The 20,797-nt window shown below is 41.9% G+C and overlaps 2 protein-coding genes and 1 pseudogene across 6 annotated transcripts; 2 read left to right on the plus strand and 1 right to left on the minus strand.

Moving 5' to 3' along the window:
* Positions 1-712: 712 nt before the first annotated feature.
* Positions 713-4,187, plus strand: LOC147149860 (uncharacterized). Of its 2 annotated transcripts, XM_086025218.1 has the most exons (3): positions 721-865; positions 2,875-3,022; positions 3,379-4,187. In XM_086025218.1, the coding sequence occupies exons 2-3, from the start codon at positions 3,002-3,004 to the stop codon at positions 4,150-4,152; spliced, it is 795 nt and encodes a 264-aa protein (XP_085881344.1). In that variant the 5' UTR covers positions 721-865; positions 2,875-3,001; the 3' UTR covers positions 4,153-4,187. The 2 variants fall into 2 exon arrangements, with proteins under 2 accessions (XP_085881343.1, XP_085881344.1); XM_086025217.1 differs by lacking the exon at positions 2,875-3,022 and having other exon boundaries at positions 713-865.
* Positions 4,188-6,017: 1,830 nt separating this feature from the next.
* On the minus strand, positions 6,018-11,191 carry LOC147149861 (class I histocompatibility antigen, F10 alpha chain-like). 4 transcript variants are annotated; one of them, XR_015086079.1, is made up of 8 exons: positions 10,998-11,191; positions 10,234-10,500; positions 9,842-10,120; positions 8,134-8,442; positions 7,213-7,329; positions 7,104-7,121; positions 6,765-6,962; positions 6,018-6,633 (listed from the first exon to the last, which is right to left on the minus strand). XR_015086079.1 is itself a non-coding variant. In XM_086025215.1 (7 exons), exons 1-7 carry the CDS (start codon positions 11,065-11,067, stop codon positions 6,913-6,915), a joined length of 1,107 nt encoding a protein of 368 aa, XP_085881341.1. In that variant the 5' UTR covers positions 11,068-11,191; the 3' UTR covers positions 6,018-6,912. The 4 variants fall into 4 exon arrangements, 3 of the variants coding, with proteins under 3 accessions (XP_085881341.1, XP_085881340.1, XP_085881342.1); XM_086025215.1 differs by having other exon boundaries at positions 6,018-6,962; positions 7,213-7,326; XM_086025214.1 differs by having other exon boundaries at positions 6,018-6,962.
* A 1,577-nt stretch (positions 11,192-12,768) lies between these two features.
* On the plus strand, positions 12,769-14,111 carry LOC147149862 (major histocompatibility complex class I-related protein 1-like; annotated as a pseudogene).
* Positions 14,112-20,797: the final 6,686 nt, after the last annotated feature.

Below are 20,797 nucleotides of genomic sequence, written 5' to 3' on the forward strand. Positions count from 1 at the left end.
ACTAACTTATAAATTTTAGCTAAAAAAAACCCAACAAGGATTAGGGTTTCAAATTAAGGTTTCAATACAGTGTTTCAAATTTGAGTTTCAAGGCAAGGTATGAGTTTCATTCATCCATCTATCCATCCATCCATGAAATTTGAATTTGGTTTCAAAATGGTGTTTTGTGAACTAATTAGGGTTTCAAATGACTTCAAGTTGGGGCAGGGGTTGCAAATTAGAGTTTTAAAGCAGGGTTAGCGTTACCATTTTTCGTTTCAAGACTCTCAGGCGAGTGTTGGGCTTTCAAAATGAGGTTTCAAGCCAGGGTTAGGGTTATAAACCAAATGTAATGTTTCAAATTAGAGTTTCAGGTTAGTATTTCAATTAATGTTTCAAGTTCGGATTTCGAGACACACCTATGGTTTCAAGCCATGGTTGGGATTTCAAACAAGGGTTAGGGTTTCAAGCCAAGGTTAGGGTTTCAAATTTTTCTTTCAATACATTGCTAGTGTTCCAAACAAAGCTAATTAAGCTTTCCAGGCATCTCATGTCCAGCTTTCCCACCCCAGCGTGCAAGTTCCACTTCCTGTTCTGTGGTTGCCATCATCCCCTGAAACCAACCCCCCCCCCCCCCCCAGCCCTGTGACATCACGCCTTGATGCCTCTGTGAGGTCGCGGCTTCCGCTACGCCCCCCTCATGTCATGGAGGCGACACAAAGACGGCGGCTGACAGCACCAACATCACCACCTTTGCCGCAGGGTTCGTTTTCTTGCGGGGCCTGAAGACGCCTGCGCGACTGAAAGCATGAACCTTGTCAGCAATATCGTCAAGTTTTTGGTATCAAATAAGGCAAAAAAGAAGAAAGCGAGCAAGTCGAAACAGGTGCGTTCATAATAGTCATTATGGTACAGTACACATGCAGTAACATCATGTAAATAAGGTATTGGGCATTAAAAATATGGAAAATATGCATTACAGGCATAATAATTCAGATGTAAATATGGTGCATTACAGGTAAATGTTTACTGCTATCAAAATATAAAAATGGTACATGGGAAGTTTATAGTACATTAATTATGGTACAATAGACGTATGTGAAGAATCTACAGTACAGGTGTACAGGTACATTTGATGTAAATATGGTGCACTTATGGTATATAAAAATGAAAATGGGGCATGATAGACCCTAACTCAGTCATCGGCAGCCCAGTTCAAATGGATCTTGGACATCTAAAGCCCAAATGTCAGTGAATCAGTTAAACGTGATGATAGCTGTACAGTAAATATTAAATAAATATGTGACATGTACTAAACATTACATGTGATGTAAATATGTAATATGTAAATATGGTGTATTGTTGCATTAAAAATGATTGAAACATGGTACATTAGAGGTAAATTAAATATGTACATGTGGTACATTAGTGGTGTACAGACATTCAACGTAAATGTGGTACATTAAATGAACATGAAATTATACATTATTAGATGTATAGTATGTTGATATGTTAGAGGTGTATAAAACACTAAACATGGGAATGATGTATATGCGGTATATGATATCTATTAAATATGTAAATATGATAAGATAGAGGGGCATAGAACATTAAACATGCAAATATTGTTTATATAGGCATTAAATATGATGTAAACATGATGTAAACATGATTAAATAATTTTGGGGGAATTTTAAAGAGGAAAGTCAACCCAAACATATTTTTTTCAAGAATATATTCTATGCAAGCCCACTAGTTGAAACAAGGCATTCTGATAAATATTGCGTTCGTGGAATAAGAATGAATCCACCCGTTTTTAGCCATCTCTTGGGGCGGCTATTGTCACTTCTGTCGACTGAAAATGACATCACAACTACTCAGGGTTCAGGTACCGACCAATCATGGCTGACCTGTTTTCTGAAGCTGAGCAGTGATTGAGTCCATTAAAGACTTGTACACAAATAGAAGCATCTTAAAATGAACCCTAAAATGCACTGGGAGCCAGTGAAGGGAGGCCAGAATTGGGGTTCTGTGCTCCGGCTTCCGAGCTCCAGTTAGAAGGCGAGCGGCAGCATTTTGGCCCAACTGGAGAGAAGACTGTCTGACTCCATAATAAAGTGCATTTCAGTAATCTAGCCGGGATGTAACAAAGGCATGGATTACTGTTTCTAAGTGCTGATGAGAAAGGAGGGAATTTACCTTTGCCAGCTGTCTAAGATGCTGGACCTAACAACAGCGCTTAATAAAAAAGTCAAAACAAACAACTGCGATAATGAAGTTGCTCAAGTGTGCACACCCTCTTATGACTGGCGACATATGCCTGTGTTACGATTTATCAGTCACAATTAAACTCATGTTAAATGGGCGTCAGCACACACCTGACACCATTTAAATTGCTTCCCGTTAACACCAAATAAAGTTCAGATGTTCTAGAAGGAATTTCCTGACATTTTTGGAGTCACATCGAATGGCACTCGCCATCATCTGCAGGGAGCTTCCACAGCATTAGAGGGATGTCGTTATTCACAGGTATCATTCGGGAGAAGGGTGCAAAAGAATTTCCAAGGCATTAAATGTCCCAGGGAACACGAACGGCGGTCATCATCAGGTGGCGAAAATATGGCACCACGGTGACATTACCATTACCATTGGACAGCTGTCCAAAATTGACGAAAAGACAAGAAAACTGGTTATTGACACCAACATTGAAGAAGTTGAAGGAATTAAATTGTTACATGTCGGAACAGTCGCTCGTCATTTTAATGTGACTGGGTAATGGGGTAGGCCTATGGTGATATTTTTCTTCAGCTGGAATTGGGGCCTTAGTCAAGATGGAATTGTGAATAGTTCCAAATACCATGTGTCATATGTCATCAAACCGCTTATCCTGTACAGGGTCGCGGGGAGATGCTGGAGCATATCCCAGCTGACAATGGGCGAAAGGCAGACTACACCTGAACTGGTCGCCAGACAGTCGCAGGGGACACACAGACACCGTCACTGAGCGGGAACCGATCCCTCGATGCCCGCACACAACTCAGGCGTGTGTACCACTACACTATCAGTGACTAGTTCCAAATACCAGTGACTCAAATTTCAGGCTTCTGCTCAAATAAATAAAAAATATATATGTAGAACAGCTCATCTATATTTTTTGCTATTTACATCTTGTATATTGAGTTGTGGTTATTGGTGACATTAATGATGGAAAAAGTTTGGAAATGATTCATCTCTTTTTTTACACTATAAAAACCTGGAATTTGAACATGCGTGTGTAGACATTTTATATCCACTGTTGAGGAGTGTTGAGCTTAATTGTCTTGAACCAATGTGTGGGGTGGGGAACTATAGATGTAAAAAAATACACAATCAAGCCTTCAGCCTTTTGGTCTTTTCCAGCCACATGAATTCTCAAATGAAGAGGGAGTCCCCAAGTCCGTCTCAGAGAGCGCCTCCCTTCAGACCCAGGATGAGAACAATCCTCTGCTGGTGGCGGACAAGGACCAGCAGAAATTCCAGGTCACCTCGGAGGAAGCCCAGAGAGGCGACGATGGCAGGAACAGCGATACGCCAGCCATGCACCAGGAGCGCACGGATGAGGACCAGGTCTCCCAGGTGTCCCAGTCCCCCCAAACCGCCTTGGTGGTATCCCCGGAGCAAAATACCGAGGAGAACTTGTGGGTCGAGGAATACAAGGAAAAAACGCCCACGAAGACGGCGCGTGAAAAAGAATGGTGCGAGTGGTTGGCCGGGCGGGAAAAAGAGAGCGCCCACTTTCAAAGAGAGCTACAGAGTGTGCAGGACAGCATGGTTGTATTCAGTAGCCAGCTGGAGGGCGCCAAACGCAACATGGACACCTCGGTGGCAGACCTGCGGGCGCAGATGCTCAGCATGCAGCAGAGCATGGCGGCCGGAATCGTGCAACGAGACGAGCGCATCGCCAAACTGGAGTCGCAAAATTGTCTTCTCACGGGGAACCGGAGGCACAACGCCGCCCCGATCGACTTTGAGCCTCACCACCGCTTACTGTACGACTGCCACTTTGCACCGGTCACGCCGCCCTTCTTCGTCTTGCGGCCCTCCGGTCCACAGTACCCCATGCCCGACGGCAGCTTTCCGTCATACCTGCAGCCCCCCCTGCATCTGGACGGCAGCTCACCTTCATTTGTTTGATATGATTAAAAAAATGCAAATGTGATTCCCTTTTAGCTATATGCCGGATCGAGTCTGTTTGTTACCATCAGAACACAAATAAAACTCAAATTAGGGTTTCTAATTAGAGGTTCAAGACAGGATTGGCATGGCAAAAACAAGGTTACGACATGGTTAGGTTTCAAACTAGGATTGTAGGCCAACGTTAGGGGTTCAAATTGGTGACCAAGACAGCACTGGGCTTTCAAAGTAGAGTTCTAAACCAGGATCAGGGTTTCAAATTGGGTTAGACAGAATTGTGGTTATAAAGTGTAGAAATCAGGATCTGGATTATTTGCAATTAGGGTTTTAAGTAAGAGTTGGGGTCTTGCGGGGCGTGCCGGAGCCGATCCCAGCTGTCTTCGAGCAGTAGGCAGGGGACACCCTGAATTGGTTGCCAGCCAATCGCAGGGCACACAGAGACAAACATCCGCACTCACAATCACACCTAGGGGCAATTTAGAGAGTCCAATCTACTTACCATGCATGTTTTTGGAATGTGGGAGGAAACCGGAGTACCCGGAGAAAAGCCACGCAGGCACGGGGAGAACATGCAAACTCCACACAGGGAGGCCGGAGCTGGGATCGAACCCACGACCTCTGAACTGTGAGGCGGATGTGCTAACCAGTCGCTCACCGTGCCGCCGGGTCACAAACCAGAATTAGGTTTTCAAATTCAATTATAGTTTTTTATGAAAGGGTTGGTATAAAAGGTGGGTTCTAGGCCAGAATTATGTCGAATTAGGGTTTCAAGACATGTTTATGGTTTCAAAGTAAGTTTACAGGTCGGGGTTTTAGGTTTGTAAAACCAGACTGATATTTCAAAATAGGGGTTCAGGTGTCCAAACTTGGATTCAGATTTCAAATTAAAGGTTTGAAGCCATTGTTTTCAAGCCATGTTTGGGTTTTTAACACAGGTTAAGGGTATCAGACAAGGATTTTAAACAAGGATTGGAGTTTAAGTCGTAGTTTCAAGCCAGTATTGTGATTTTAGAGTAGGCTCCAGGCCAGAAGGTTTCAAATTACAATCATCCACAAAGTTGTTGGAAAAATTCACTTTTGTTTTAGGTCCGCATCATTACGAAATATTTTCACGCAGAGCAAAAATGAGGTGTGAATGAAAAGATTGTGCTGCTGTCAGAAAATGTTTCGTTCAGACTTGAAAGCATGTTTGTAGGCGTGAGAACATCATCTCCATATTTATAACTCTTTGCTATCATTAATCTTATCTTTGATACGTGTGTGTGCGTGCGTGTGATGCGCATTGTGTTTTGTCCCAGCATCAAGTATGAGTGGAGATTAAATGAAAATGGGAAGTCAGCACCACGCAGGCACACGCACACAAGAATGAACGCGGCGCATGAATCTTTTTCACATTTGTTCTATCTGGCTGATCTGTGTTTATCTAAAAAGAGGCGTGCAGATGTTGGCTCACCTCTTCGTCGTCTTCTGTAATTTAAATGAGCATCAGCAGCGTGAAAACATCCCGCAGCATCTGCCCCGGCAAAACAACAATACGATGACAATCTGCAAATAAACCCATCAAAAATTCATCAACTGCCACTAACTTCTGCCCCATTTGTCTCAAAGATTGTTTGCCCTTCCCCCACTCTCAAATTAAAACAAGCCTTCATAGAAGCTGGCAGAACCCAGAATTAAAGTTATTTCCCGCTATTTTTTGCAGCCCTGTTCAAATGAAAGGTTTTGGTTAGTGTGCTAATTTGTCTTAGTGATAAATGTGTATTTTTCCTCACTAGTAGGACAACTTTGGCATACTAGTACAACAGGTGAGTAGTAAGGCAAAACTGTAAACCAGTTAACAGCAGGCAAAAAAAGGGGTCAACCACTAAGGATGAAGACTTATTTATTTTGTTACATTTACATGCACTAAACACTCTGCTATGCACTGTACAATTACGTAGCGGGTCAAATTTGGACCCGTTTAATTTTTTTTCCCAGTAAAAATAAAGCACCGTGTTTTTGAATAAATGTGCAGCGGCTCACATTGACTCATGAACATTTTTGGGTCAAACCAGGGGTGTCCAAAGTCCAAATATGAAAATATATATATATATATATATAGTATAATTTGACAATTTGAACGTTACACAATATCACAGCATTTTTTTTTTAAAAGAATATTTTAAATAAAACAACCTGTGACTGTCCCTGACAAACTAGAAAAAATAATCACTCCTACAACAGTGGGATCTGAAAACCTGATCTGATGCAATTTGACTGCACGTAGACGACGAGTGTGTGAACATGTTCAGTGGCACCTTCAAAAGCTGCAAGAAGCTTTACATCAAAGGTGAAAGTATGTGCAGAAACACTTGATGTTTCATCATCTACATTCATTAGTTGCAATGGCAGGCCTTGAATTTGGTAATTAGGCCTTCACTGGAGACTTCATGTCACAGTTATAGAAACCAATAACTGGAGCAGTTCACAATCAATCTTCATCTAATAGCAGGAGAAACACAATAAATTAAATACACTATACTCTGCAAAGATGCTGATTGTTAAATATATTAATGTGTGCAGATTGCTACAGACGATATTTTGCTGATGATATTTTGGGCCAGCTAGATTACCTTTGTGAGGTGAATTTGAAATCTGATTGGTTGAAGAAACAGCCCCACTGCTAATACAGTGCTACTTTGTCTTACAGCTCAGCCACTGGAAGCTGCACAGAATCCATTTGAGCGTCCTCTCCATTTTGTGTTGGCACATTTGTCTTCCTCAGTATTTGCCATTCGTATTCTCCGAGAGCTCGACACCACCGTCACTAGCTGTGGGAGGACAAAGTCACACTCCTGAAGACACTAACTTTCTACATGAAAGTGCTCAATATCATGATGGCCCAAGTCTAGTGAACCCCCACAATGCTTAAAGTTGGAACATAAGAGGCAAATAGAAAAAGTTGGACTTACAAGCTGGAGTGTAATCATCTGAAATGAAAGAGACACATTTACATGAACTTCTTCTGACTAATGGAAGGGTGCCAAAGATGTTCTCTTAGGAAAAATGTGTGTCCCTCACCACGGCTGCAGCTAAGACGCCTGACAATGACAATGACAGCCACAATGAGGACCACCAGAGCGACAATCACCAACGGGGCAGCAATGGCAATGATTTTCTTCTTCAATTCTTCTTCTTCTTCAAAAAAGTGAAAAACAGTGTAAGGAAGAGGAAACATCTATGACTTTGTAGTCGGCCAGAACGGGATTTGGCCCAAAAAAGGGAAAAACAATAACAGCACAGTAAAAATAACATTACATAAGCGTCGAATTTCCAGTATCACACCCTGTGAGCAAGGAATACAATGAGTAGCAAATAGGACAGGACAGGACAGGACGTGACAGTACATGCGCAGTGACTAAGACAAGAGCAGAGCACGAGGAGTGCCCAGGACTTGACAGAACAGGGGCAATGACCAGGACCGGACTGGAAAGGACAGGTGCAGTGAGCAGGGCAGGAGCAGCAACAAAGCCAGGACAGGAGCAGTGTTCAGAGTAGGAGATGATCAGACCAGCATTGACCCAGTCAGTTGCAGGACTCAAGGAGTGACCAGTCAGGACAGGATCAATGACTAGGACATGATTAGTGAACAGAGCAGCAAAGGACATGAGAGGTGAGATGGGCAGTTCAGGATGGGACATGAGAGGAGCAGGGCACAAGACGTGACCAGGCAAGGAAAGGACAGGACAGGACAGGTAGCAGGACATAATGAGTGACTAGGTCAGGACAGACGCAATGACCAGGAGGAGTGACCAGAACAGGACATGAGCATGGAGAAAGGCATGCCAAGTGACCAGCACATGACAGGAGCAGGTACCAGAACTGGACCAAACAGGACAGGACAGAACTGGTTAAGCGACCAGGAAAGAATACGAGCAGTGACCAAAATCCAGCGTGCTTATTTTGAGGGCACAACAATTGACATAGATGAATGTTTCTCACCATCATTGGGTGTGTTGCTCAGGATGTTTCTTCTCTCCAGCTTGGTGACAATTTCATTCCTGACACGAGCCAGGCGAAACACGCACTCGTACTGGCCCTCCACCTCAGCCGTCACCTCCACTTTCAGGTCGGCCGTCATCTGGAAGGTTCCGTCGTGGTTGGGCAGGATCTGGCCATAATCCACGTCCTCGTGGAGCTGTTCGCCGTCTTTCCTCCAAAAAAGATCGGCTGTTTGGGGGTAAAAACCTGACGCGTGGCAGGTGACTGGAGAGGACGGCGTCTTCTGGAGGAGAGATACCTTTGGGAGCTCTGCACAGAAAGTGACAACATGTTAATGGAGGGGAAAAGAAAGATGGAGCACTGTAATATTCTTATAAGGAGGTACAAGGTGGGCGTGCAGTGAACTCCCACATATAGTTGCATTTTTTTTATTTAGCTTTTTACAGCCTAGCTTAAGTTACTTACATGCCATCTTGCAATATCTTGGTGTCCTGGAACTATCTTAAAGAGAGTCGAGGAGTTTCATTAGGCTAAAAATAGAGGTTTACCATCATCATGTGGCATCCTGGGATCAGGGGTTCCGAAGCCCGGTCCTTGAGTGCCCCTATCCTGACTGTTTGAGATCTTTCCCTCCCTCAGTTCATCCGCAAGCTTTGCAGAAGCCTGATCCGTGTCATTTCAATCAGGTGTGTTGGAGGAGAGCAGCATGGTGGAGAACTTGTTAGCACGTCCGCCTCACATTGCAGAGGTCGTGGGTTCAAATCCAGCCCCGGCCTTTCCGTGTGGTCCCCCTGCCTGCTTGGGTTTTCTGGGGGTACTCCAGTTTCCTCCCACGTTCCCAAAAAATGCATGGTAGGTTGATTGGACACTCTAAATTGCCCTTGGTGTGATTGTGAAAGTTTGTTTGTGTGTGCTCTGCGATTGGCTGGCAACCAATTCGGGGTGTCCCCCGCCTATTGCCCGTAGACAGCTGGGATTGGCTCCAGCACTCTCGTGAGCCTTGTGAGGATAAGATGATTGGATAATGGATGGATGGTGTTGGAGGAGCGAAACTGGCGGGATAGGGGCTCTCGAGGACGGACTTGGACACCCCTGATCTAAATCAAATTACCGTACTGCTTTGGTGCCATTTTTTTGCATCTTACTGTTGAGGAACCATGAAGTGAGTTGTGAAGTTTCATTTGGACAAAATGACTGATTTGGAGCCATTTTGTAGCATCTCGGTGTCAGGAAACCATGTCAAAGTGAGTTGTGTAGTTTCATTTAGGTAAAAGAGTCTCATTACATGAAATTGCTGCTTTGGAGCCTTTTTGTGGCTCTTGGTGTCTGAGATCTATGTTGAAGTGAGTTAAGGAGTTTTATTTATGGTGCTTTTCTTTCAGCTTGGTGTTTAGGAACTAATTTAAAGTAAAGTTCAATACGTTTATCCAAACAAAAATATCGTTTTGCTGTCATCTCAGTGTCAAGGAACAATGTTGAAGTGAATTGAGGAGTTTTATTTAGACAGAAATATTGCTTTGGCACCATCTTTTGGCATCTATGTCAGTGATCTATTTTAAAGTGAGTTATGGAGTTTCATTTAGACAAAATAGTGCTTTTTTCCCCAAATTTTGTTGCACGTATGTTCTAAAACCTTTGCTAAAACTGTTATAATTGAAAGTTTGGATAATAATATAGCATGGGTTCACTTTCTATCATGTGACTCTACCTGTTCTCATCAGGACTTTCTGCCCGTAGTTGACAAGCTTCCTCAACACGGAAGGACAAATCTCGGTGTAGTAATGCTTCCTGTATTCTTTTCGAGCCTGGTCACGGTCCCACTTGAGTTTGGTGATAAAAGCTTGCGGTTTTGCAGCAACATACGTCATCGTCTTGGTGTCCAAGGCGATGAAGTCTTCTCCGTCATAGCTGTACTGATTCCAACCATCCACCTCGTCGGTCTCATCATTCCACTCACAGCCAAACATCCACTGGAGAATGTGAATACCTGAGAGAAGCACATTTTGCCCCCAAAATTGACCAATTGACGACTCGTTGCTGGACAAAATCTGAAGTCAAGATATCACATAATATTTGAATAGAATGTTAACCTAAACAAACCTCCCGTATGGTTGAAGCGCTTCTTGGCGATTTCAATATTGACTTGGAAGACGTCCTCATAGACAACATTTCTCTGCGTCTCCATCTCCAAATAGTCAGGGTCGTCCACTGTGATTCTCTCCATCCAGTCCTGCCTGGCTTCCGCTTTCTTGCCATCGCTGTCATAGTGTATGAACTCAATTGCGTCGACGTAACCCACCTCAATGTACGCTGGGAAGCCCAGAATGTTAGTAGACGCTGTTCGGAAATACTTCAGTGTGTGAAGCACTGAAAGGAGAAGAAAAAAATACCTTTCACCTTGCACATTTCGTTTATTCAAAGAACAATACATATTTTCACTCATGGTTGATATATAATTTTGACAACACAGGCTACGTTTGACTTTCACAACTTACATTTTAACTGCAACGATTCCAACACACGCTTACTTACGTTACAGTGTAGAATTTAAGTAAACACTATATAACAATATTTTTTGACATACAGTATATAATTTTGGACACCAATATGGTCTATATTCGTGTTACATTATGTTCGCGTTAACAGCATGGGGGGGGTAAATTCATAAGCCCACGCTTGACTACTTTTATTTCTTTTACTTTCACTTTACAGTATGCTACAATTCCAATGCTTTAAAGTAATATATTTCATAATATTGGCGTACCACACTATGCGCTTGATTCGTGTTTATAAATGACTAAATCAGTACCGAACCGATCAACTGACATTGCACAAAAACAGTGGAATGACGTCTTTGTACTCACCAGGGGTCACGTTGTGTATTTGAACAGACACAGCCAGGAATAAAAGCGATGTAACGATCATGATCATCATAAATCCAAAATAAAAAGAAGCGGGTTGATTAATTACAGAAAAAAAGACAAAGTGACGAAAAGTTGCAACAGCGTCATTGTGATAACTAACTACCCCAAATGCATATCCAGCTGGATCGGAACTGTACAGCAACACCGTTAGGACAAACTACACAAACACGATGTCTTTATTTCAATCAATTGACAACGTTTACGGTGCATTCATGATTTACATGAAATAAATTTAGTATACATTTACTGACACCAACATTTAGATGCATAATTTAATGGTAAACTCGGTGCAGTATATAAATGCTGAGCCACCCTTTTGTGTTGCAAGTCAAATTGAACTTCTTTAAAAGTAAAAACTCAAGGAAAATGTTTAAGTAGCTATAATATATATATATATATATATATATATATATATATATATATATATATATATATATTCACCTATAGTATTATGGAGGAAGAGTTGAAGATGATTACATTTCAATTACTGGTACAATTGAGAAATTGGGATATAATGTTTGCCAATGCAACATCTTTGTGTTTGACTATGCGGGAAAATAAACTATAACAAAATTGACAAACCATTAATACATGGCATGTTCAGTTTCATGACTCTCAGAAATTGTAGATTTTTCCCAAATTATCAAATTTAAGGGTGAAAAAGTACATTTAGGGTGTTTTTTCTAATTAATGTTAAAACAGGTCAAATTTGTTACCACAGGTTAAGAAATATCAACAACACAAACATAGACCAGAGGTCACAAATTCCACACTGAAAGTGAAGGTGAAACTTGGTGCTTAACAACCAGAGCACAGAGTGTGGAATCTACATGTGTGGAATCTGCATGGCAAATCTGCATGTAGCATACATCATTTTTTACACTATTGAATCCGGCTACTCTTCAACTTTGACAACAACAATACAAAAACATATTCTTGGCAGCGTCCAGCTTTACATATATCTTGAGGTCGCTGAGGTTGTTGCTTCAAGACATCTTCAAAATTGTACAAGCATCACTCTTGCACATTTCTTCAATTTCAACTCTCAAACACTTGGGCAACTTTTTGGCAGGCTTCAACATTTTGGGTGGGGGAGGCAAAAAAAAGAAAAGGCGATCATATAACGGTTCATTGTTTCCGCCCCCGCTATTTCGCTGATTTTGAAGCAACTTTTTAGATAGTTTTTACAATATAACAATATAAAGGCAAGTCTGAATTTGGATTTGCACTGCTCCGGTGTAGTACAGTCTTTCTAAATTATTAGGTCAGATAATCACAGTGTTATTGTGTTTGCAGAACAGTCCAATTTGTTGTTCAGTTGAACGCTGGTGTTCATCAGCGGATGCTGACTACAGTTTTTGGCCTGTGGGTCATTCCAATAAAATCAATCAAGAATTTTTCTGAATGTATTTTCCTCAAGGTATATTGGGAAATGGAAGCAGGCCTGTTTTTGGGCTGTGGGTCATTTGAAAAAATTCAATCAAGAATTTCCCTTTCACCTCTCAGACTTTCTTCAAATTTTGATGAGGTGCGGTTATAACATGCAACAGATTACCACTATAACTGATCCCCTGGGGGTTATCCTAACTACAATTTTTTTTCCCTTTTTCTTTCACCGATTCACTCGCTGGAGTATTTCATAATAGGAACGATTGAAATGCCCAGTTTACCAGACTATATACATGTTATGTATGTTGACGGAGTTAAGATTATGCACTATGATAGCAACATTACGGCAGTGGAAGCCAGAAATAACTGGATGAAAGAAGCCACAACAGACGATTCGGATTTCTGGGAGATGGAGACAATGTTCGCCCAAAGTTGAGAGTGGCTCGGGAGAGCTGCCCTTGAAACTTTGATACAGGTCTTCAACCAATCTGAAGGTAAAAAAAATATAAAATGGGATCTGGCACTTTGTGATGATGATCAGGTTTCAAGTTGCTTTCCAACATTTTTCATTCCTTCAGGAGGTCACTTTGGCCAGGCGAGTTTGGCTGTGAATGGAAAGACGAGACGGATGAGGTTGATTGGGAAAAGATGATATATGAGAATGGAGAGGTCCTGTCATTGGACATGAATACATTCATATGGATTGCAGACAGCCCACATGCTCTTGCCTTCAAACAAAAGCTGACCGTGACATTACTACACTGACGTTTGTTCTTCTTTGTTGAAGAATCTTGAGAGCTACGGGAGGAACTTCCTAATTAGAACAGGTAATAATAACAGGATTTACTTTCACCTTTGAGACCACAGCAGCATGCCATCCATGCAGTGTTTCCAAACATTTGTTGAGCCAAGGCACATATTTTGCAGTAGAAAAATTGCACAGCACCTCACCGAACAAAATGTCAAAAAAAGTATATCTTCTTAAATTATCTCATCTAAATATGCTTTTGTTAATTAAGCACAAAGCTAATATTCTGTTGTATGAATAGCAACAGGTGGAAACGCAGATTAATTAAACCTTCAGCCATCTAATGGAAAATGTTTCATTATTTTGCCTTAGTTTGTTGCTAGCATTGCTGGATGAACCAAGATACATTTTCTCCTTCTAATCTCCTCTGTTCATGTTGTGTCACTTTCTGTGCAGAGCCCCCGAAGGTGTCTCTCCTCCAGAAGACGACGTCCTCTCCGGTCACCTGCCATGCGACAGGTTTCTACCCCGAAACAGCCGACCTTTTTTTGAGGAAAGACGGCGAGCAGCTCCACGAGGATGTGGATTATGGCAAGACCCTGCCCAACCACGACGGAACCTTCCAGATGACGGCCGACCTGAAAGTGGAGGTGACGGCTGAGATGGGAGGCCGGTACGAGTGTGTGTTTCAGTTGGCTGGTGTCAAGGAGGAAACTATCACCAAGCTTGAGAAAAGAAACATCCTGAGCAATGCACGCATTGAAGGTGAGGAACACCCCACCATCAGTACCTCTACCAGGGAGGAGACTCGGAGGCATCATAAGCTATGCCTGAATGGCCTCACTTGGTTTCTCTTTTACGTAGAGGAACAACGACTCAACTCTAAGGACCCTATTTCGTGGCCAGGGCAAGTCTAGCGCAAACTGTAGTCTAACTGTGCACATGGGTGGAGTTTTCTGTCTTTTGGTATTTTCATAGCACATTTAGAAACGGGGGTTTGCACCGCTGTGAGAGTGAAGACAGCCAACTTGATTCCATGCCAGTGGAGGCCTCTCATTCCTTTTAAAGTCAGTCCACACAGACTTTGACATTGCGGAAGCAGAAATAGACTCGTCCATGTAGAAGATCGAAGCATGCAAAGTAAGCTTATAAGAAACTGCAAGCGGACCTCTACTGGCAGATATCATGTTGGCTAGGTCATCACCACTGTAAATTGGGCAATTGAAGACCATCTTCCAACCCAATCTTTCGTGTGCGTGTGTGAAACAAACATTCACCACTATTGATGCTATAAGTGTCATTCACAAGGTTGCTAATTCGCAAATTTTGTCAATGGTGATGGTGGAACGTAACCCCCAAGATAAAAAAAGGATTACTGTTTTTCACTAGTGGCATTTGTTCCAAAGTTGTGTTTGGCTTGGGTTGGAATCAAAATTTGTTTCCTCAGCCGCCGGACAACTTATTTGATGATTAGAGAAGAATGGTGTGCTTCCTCTGCTGTTTCAACATCTTTTTCTAACATCTAAGAAGTAAATAGATGGAAACAGACGTCAACATTCCCGCTGTGTGCGTGTCCCATAAAAAGAGGACGGCATGGCTTTGACACCGCCGACAAACCCCGGCTGATGGACAACGTCCTAGAAGAAAGTGGTAGGTGACCGGTTGCTGATTAGGAAAGTCAACTTTTGCCATGAAACAAAAGGCCGAGGGCCAGAGGCAGACAAAGGAGGCAGGTAAAATGGAGGAATAAAAGAGCACAAAGACAGAGACACTCAGCGGTAGCACACTGGGAAGAAAAAATATTTTTTGTATGGGAGCTTAAGGCTCTGTCTATCTAGATAATGACTGCACACACAGTGAAGACAACACGACATGAAAGACTGAAATCTTTACCTCATTAGAGTCTTATTCATTAAGTTCAGGCTTTTTAGGGCTTTTAACTACACACCAGAAAAGTTATTGTTCTATTAGGACTGATACATTAAAATTAAGTAAAGGTGAGCTCAATGATATCAAATCACGTGAAAAATAACAATGTTGTTGTACCGAGACCGACTTCACAAGCAAGTTTCCTGATTGGCTATCATCACAGAGTCCTAGGCATGGGCTGATTAATGGTTCGACATCTTAACTTGGTTTTAAAAAGTTGGGGTTTTAATAACCGCTAATACTGTCTGTTACCGGTAATGAGCTCTTCCTTTCTTTTTTGAGCGGACTTCATGGCACAATATGGTTGGCTGCCTGCAGAGTTGAGTAAAAGGGCCGTCTCTTTGAAGTAAATTGGAGGCAATCTGCTTTTTTTCCCCCTCCTTCACGGGAACAGAGAGCGGAGGGGTGAGTAGTTACACAGTCCTGACACTTCCCAGACCATATGATTATCAAGATCATGATTAGAGATGTTGGACGGTCAGTCCTTTGCTGTCTTTGATCATAAGGGAGGGAAAATGATGAAATTTGGCCCTAGTGTTGGTGCGTGCTTACCCCACTTAACACTTACAATTGTTGGGCCTTATCATTTCCAAGCAGATGGCAGAGGAAACATGATTCTTAGAGCACCATACACAACAGGATAATCACTCAGGATATATATATTTTTTAGATTATTTTACCTGCCTTAACACTGCAGCCGCTGTCCCATTTACATACAAAATTGGAAATCTGATGATCACAAACCTGTGATTGTTTACACTTATTTGTAATAGGTCTTGAGAATATTCTTGGTTAATGAGGCACATTCTGCTTCACCAAAGTAATCCAGTTCTTTCTGCCCGGGCCAACGGATGAAGAAGAGGGCGGGCTGAGCTCTTGCAGGAAGATGCTCTGGAAGAAAGAGATAAATGGCAGTAAGAGAAATGGATGGAGGGAAGGAAGGCTGGATAAATGGAAAGATAGATGAGGAGGATGGATGGATAGAGTGTTTAGCAAAGGGCAGCAGAGATGGAATGATGAAGGTAAAGAAGAATTGATCTTGTGGCCGCTACAGCCTCAGGCGGGATGAATCTAGTCTTGGAGTTAGAGCACTATTGGCTTTTTAGCCACAGGATTGCGAAGGTCAGCGACCACACCTCAGCTTGGCATGGACACACCCTCGTGCAGGATGACCTCCCACAAGGAGAATTCAGCATGTTGACAGAAAAATTGCTGTGCTAATATTTTACCATGTTACCGTAAACACCGAGAAACATCAATGTTTGTCATTCTAGTTTGTTCCTGGCAAGGAAGATGATTGATAGCATACACAAGGGAGGAGGCCTGTGAATTCTGCACTTTAAGAATGCTACTAGCACTACAAGCTAACAGTTATTAGCTTGCAGATAAAACTGGAACTTTGGAAATATTAACAAAAGGTGTGCCATTACTTTTGATTTAGTTTGATGACATAATATCAGCATAATACTTAGGGGAAAAAACATCTGTACCAGATAGATTTTCTTTGTAGTACTTTTTCTTTGGTGACTATAAAAAGAGAAAAACATGCAAAACTGAAACATTAAACATGTTCATGGCTGGTGAACTATTACTTTTGGTACAGTTTTACAATATTATGTCAACACGAGTCACAGAAAATGCTAACAAAAAGTCAAACCCAGATGCAATTGAATTAGTTTTTTATTCCGGATTAATATCCACTCATGACCAGTGTTTCACTTTCAGTGTTTGACTGACAGCTGGTCCAGCTAATAAACATAACGGGCCTTCTACCTGCTGGGTGGGAAGGGTGAGATGGGCTGGGATGGGTGCTAGGTGATGGACAGTGTTGTCACACTGTTAGTTACCAACCTCACAACACCCCCACAGCTCATTATCACACACAAACACACAAATGCACACACACACACCAACACACACACACACACGCTGACAATGTTGTATGGGAACTAATGAGAACATTCTTCAAGTCTATAACCTTTACCTGAGAAAGGTGCACGTGTGTGTGTTGGTGTGTTGGTGTGTGTGTGTGGGGGTGGGTGTGTGTGTGTGTCCACATGCGTGTCCACATTAGGAGCATGTGGCGAGGTCCTCACTAGTGAAGAAAAGTGGACAACATATTTTTTCACCCCACGCGTTCACACATTTTAGAGTACTGCACAAAGAAGCCACTTCAGGCCACTTTATACTTAAAAGTCAACATCAGCATAGCATGACCAGACATCTTACCATCATTGAAGAAATAACAATTATAGATGTCAGATAATATTTATTATATTTAAAAAAAAAAATATATATATATATATATATATATATATATATATAATATATAACAATACAATACAATTTCATTTATATAGCGCATTTCATAACAACCACAACAAAAAATGTCAATGTCTCAAAAAGTCAAATGCTTGACAACGACGTCTCATGCTGTTCAAAAGTCGGCTTATTGCCTGCTGAGGCCTGGCATCCCACTCTTCTTGAAGGGCAGCTCTCAGGTTATTGCGGTTCAAGGGTGCAGTTTCGAGCCTCGACACGGCGACTCAGCTGATCCCACAGATTTCCAATAGAACAGCACTGAGGCCCACCGGTACCTCATCCAGCGTAAACGCTCCCTGGCCCATGCAAGACGATGACACCTGTGCCTGGTGGTGTGGTCAGGTACCCTTGCAGGTCGTCCAATACGCAGACCATGCTGATGTAAATGGTTTCGAATGGTCTGACGTGACACTTGGGTGCCTCTGACCTCCCTTAAACATTCCTGGAGTTGAATGCCATTCATCATCCAGTTTCTCAGGGCATTGTTCACAATGTAGCGTCATCCTCATGGGATGTGGCCAAAGAACATCCACTTCTACATCTTTTGGTGACTCTTCCAGTTCTCGGTATCTCTGTTAATGATGCGGCTGATGAATGTGTATGGAAAAGCTAATGTGTCTTCTTTAAATGTTAATAACAAGCAAGAATGTGTAACATTCTTACCCGCCAAAAAAGTGGTAAGAAGAAAGAAAGCATTTCTCACTTTTTTAAACAATGAATTAATTTATATTAAACGCGCAGGGAATAATAATTAAAGTGTCCTTGAGACCGTTAAATTATTCTGGAACTTTCCTGCTTAAAATAGTGCCTTAAGTTAAACAAGTGTCGTCGTTTGTGTAGAATAATTTCACATTTCTCTTCTTCCTCTCTCCTTCAAGTGCATGTTGTCGCCTCGCTCGGCTAGCATCTTGCTAATGGTTGCCATGGCGACAACGCAAAGCCACACGGACACTCTTGTAAGTTAATTAATTGACCACCAAGGGCGGACATTTCCCCGCCAACGCCGCCATTGGACCATGTTTGTCTTCTCTCGGCTTCAAGCAAGGACTCTGCAAAAGGGGAAAGGCTCCGGGGATTGGCCCTGCTAGCTCATTAGCGGCTAATTAAGATCCGCTCGTTTGCGCTTGTTGAGTTTGTTGACGAGGAGCCTTTTGTATTCGGTGTCTGCTTTTTTGCTTTTTAAGTGTTGTTTTGTTGTCACTTGACTGCATTAATTTGCAGTAATGAACAATGTTGTTAACTTGTTCATGTACTACTAAGTGAGATGAGGATAAATGTGTTAATTAGCCAGCCGTCCACATGAAATGATACGATTTGCTCCAATTTTCATACCACACAGTATGATATACTCCGAATATGATAGGATGTGATAAAATTCACTTTTTCATTTTCATTTTAAATGAGTACAATGTCTTTAGTTTTATACTCATGTCAAGAGCTACCAAAGATGACAACGTCCAATATTTAAGCTTCACGTTAATTTATAGTTTCATATCATATTTGTAAAAATAACTAGTATACATATATTTAACTATTTTCCGAAGATGCCAGCCATAAAGAAATAAAACATTTAGCCAATTAGGCTTCAAACCACCATGCCATCAAACCATTGTTATGCTAGTCCTCGCAGCATACACAGGGAGCGCGCTAACCTATTTTCCGGGTTTGGTCACATGACATTTTACGTATAACGGGTTACAATGAAATACAATTTACTGCATGTACGATGTGATACAATTCACTCCACCTATGTAGGGTCTTTCAGGCAAGATAGGTTATGGTTTACACCAATTATGATATGATATGATATGATATAATATGATAAGATTCATTACAATTATAATGTGTATTACCCCAATTACGATATAAAACACATTTTACTCCAACTATAATGCACCACAATTCCCTAACTTAATGAAGCGGGATGATTTATTCCATTTATGATATAATAAGTGATGTTTTACTCCAATTGCGATGCTATACAATTTAGTCGAATTACAATACAGTAGAGTTGACTCAGATTATGATGTAATATGATTCACTTCAGTTATGATGAGATGCAATATGTTTTACTCCAATTACGTACTACAAAATAGTTCACACCAATGCAATGATGTACTCTTGTTACCTTATGATGTGCTTCATTCAATTATATGTTTTACCCCAATTACATTGTTATTTGATTTACTCCAGTGTCGATACGATAACATATGTAGCAGTTACTTTTAGATATCTAATTTCGCCTAATTTGTATGATTCAGTCCAATTACAATGCGATAAGATTCACTCCAATTAAGATACGATTCACACCAATTATGGTGAAATCCGGTTTACTCTAATAACGATGATACGATAAGACTCATTCCAATTACTTGGTGCATTTCAATCTTGGTATGATACGATTAACTGCAAGTATGATTTGATATGATTCAGATCAATTGCGATGCAATGTGATTCACTCCAACAATGATACGGCACAACACCATGTGACACGATACACTCCAGTAACTTAATGCGTTTCAGGTGTAACATGATTTGATTCACTCCAATAACGATGCAAGATGATATGTTTTACTCCAGCTACCATGTGATAAAATCCAATTATGATGCATTACAATGTACCCTAATTAAGATACAATAAGACTCGCTCCAGTTACGATGTGATATGATTTACTTCAATTACGATCCAATACGATTCCCTCCAATGACTTTGCGCGTTTGAGGCATGACGGGGTTCTGATGACCAGGGCAGGCCTTGTTAGGCAAAATAAGCCTGCCGCTCTACTGGGGCCTCCAGACTCCCCTAATTATGCTCTAAGTGGCGTTCTCTTTGCATATGCAAATATGGCAGACCCCATCATTAGCCTCCATATCTGCTCTAATTTTTATGGCCATGATGTGGTGCCAAGGGCAAATGGCCCCGACCGTCGGCCATCGATCAAGCGAGTGTCGCCTCTCGTTCGACATGGTGCTTTATGAGGTTTTTGACAGCCAGGGACGGTCACGCGCTTGAATGTCACGCCCGCGTGTATCGGTTAACAAATGCCTCGGCCCGACATTGTTTGGTCAGAGTGGTATGGGGGTGGGGGCTGAGGGCTATAATGGAGCAAAGCTGCCTGACGAGGGCTAATTGGCCAAATGGAGTCACTTAGGCAGAACAACAGTCCCATCACATTGATGATGAGGAGGAGGAGGCTGCCAGAAAGATCAACTTTGGAGCCCACTGGCCTCCAGACGGCGTCCTTCAGCCCAAAAAGTTTTTTAACAAGTGGAAAAAGTTTCACTAACAAGCGGACGCTTGTTTTTTTGCGCTTGAGCAAAGCATACCCCTGACAGTGGCAACGTTTACATG

Source organism: Filicampus tigris, chromosome 3, assembly GCF_054856515.1.
Source record: "Filicampus tigris isolate MCC_2025a chromosome 3, RoL_Ftig_1.0, whole genome shotgun sequence".
In the NCBI taxonomy this organism is placed as follows: domain Eukaryota; kingdom Metazoa; phylum Chordata; class Actinopteri; order Syngnathiformes; family Syngnathidae; genus Filicampus; species Filicampus tigris.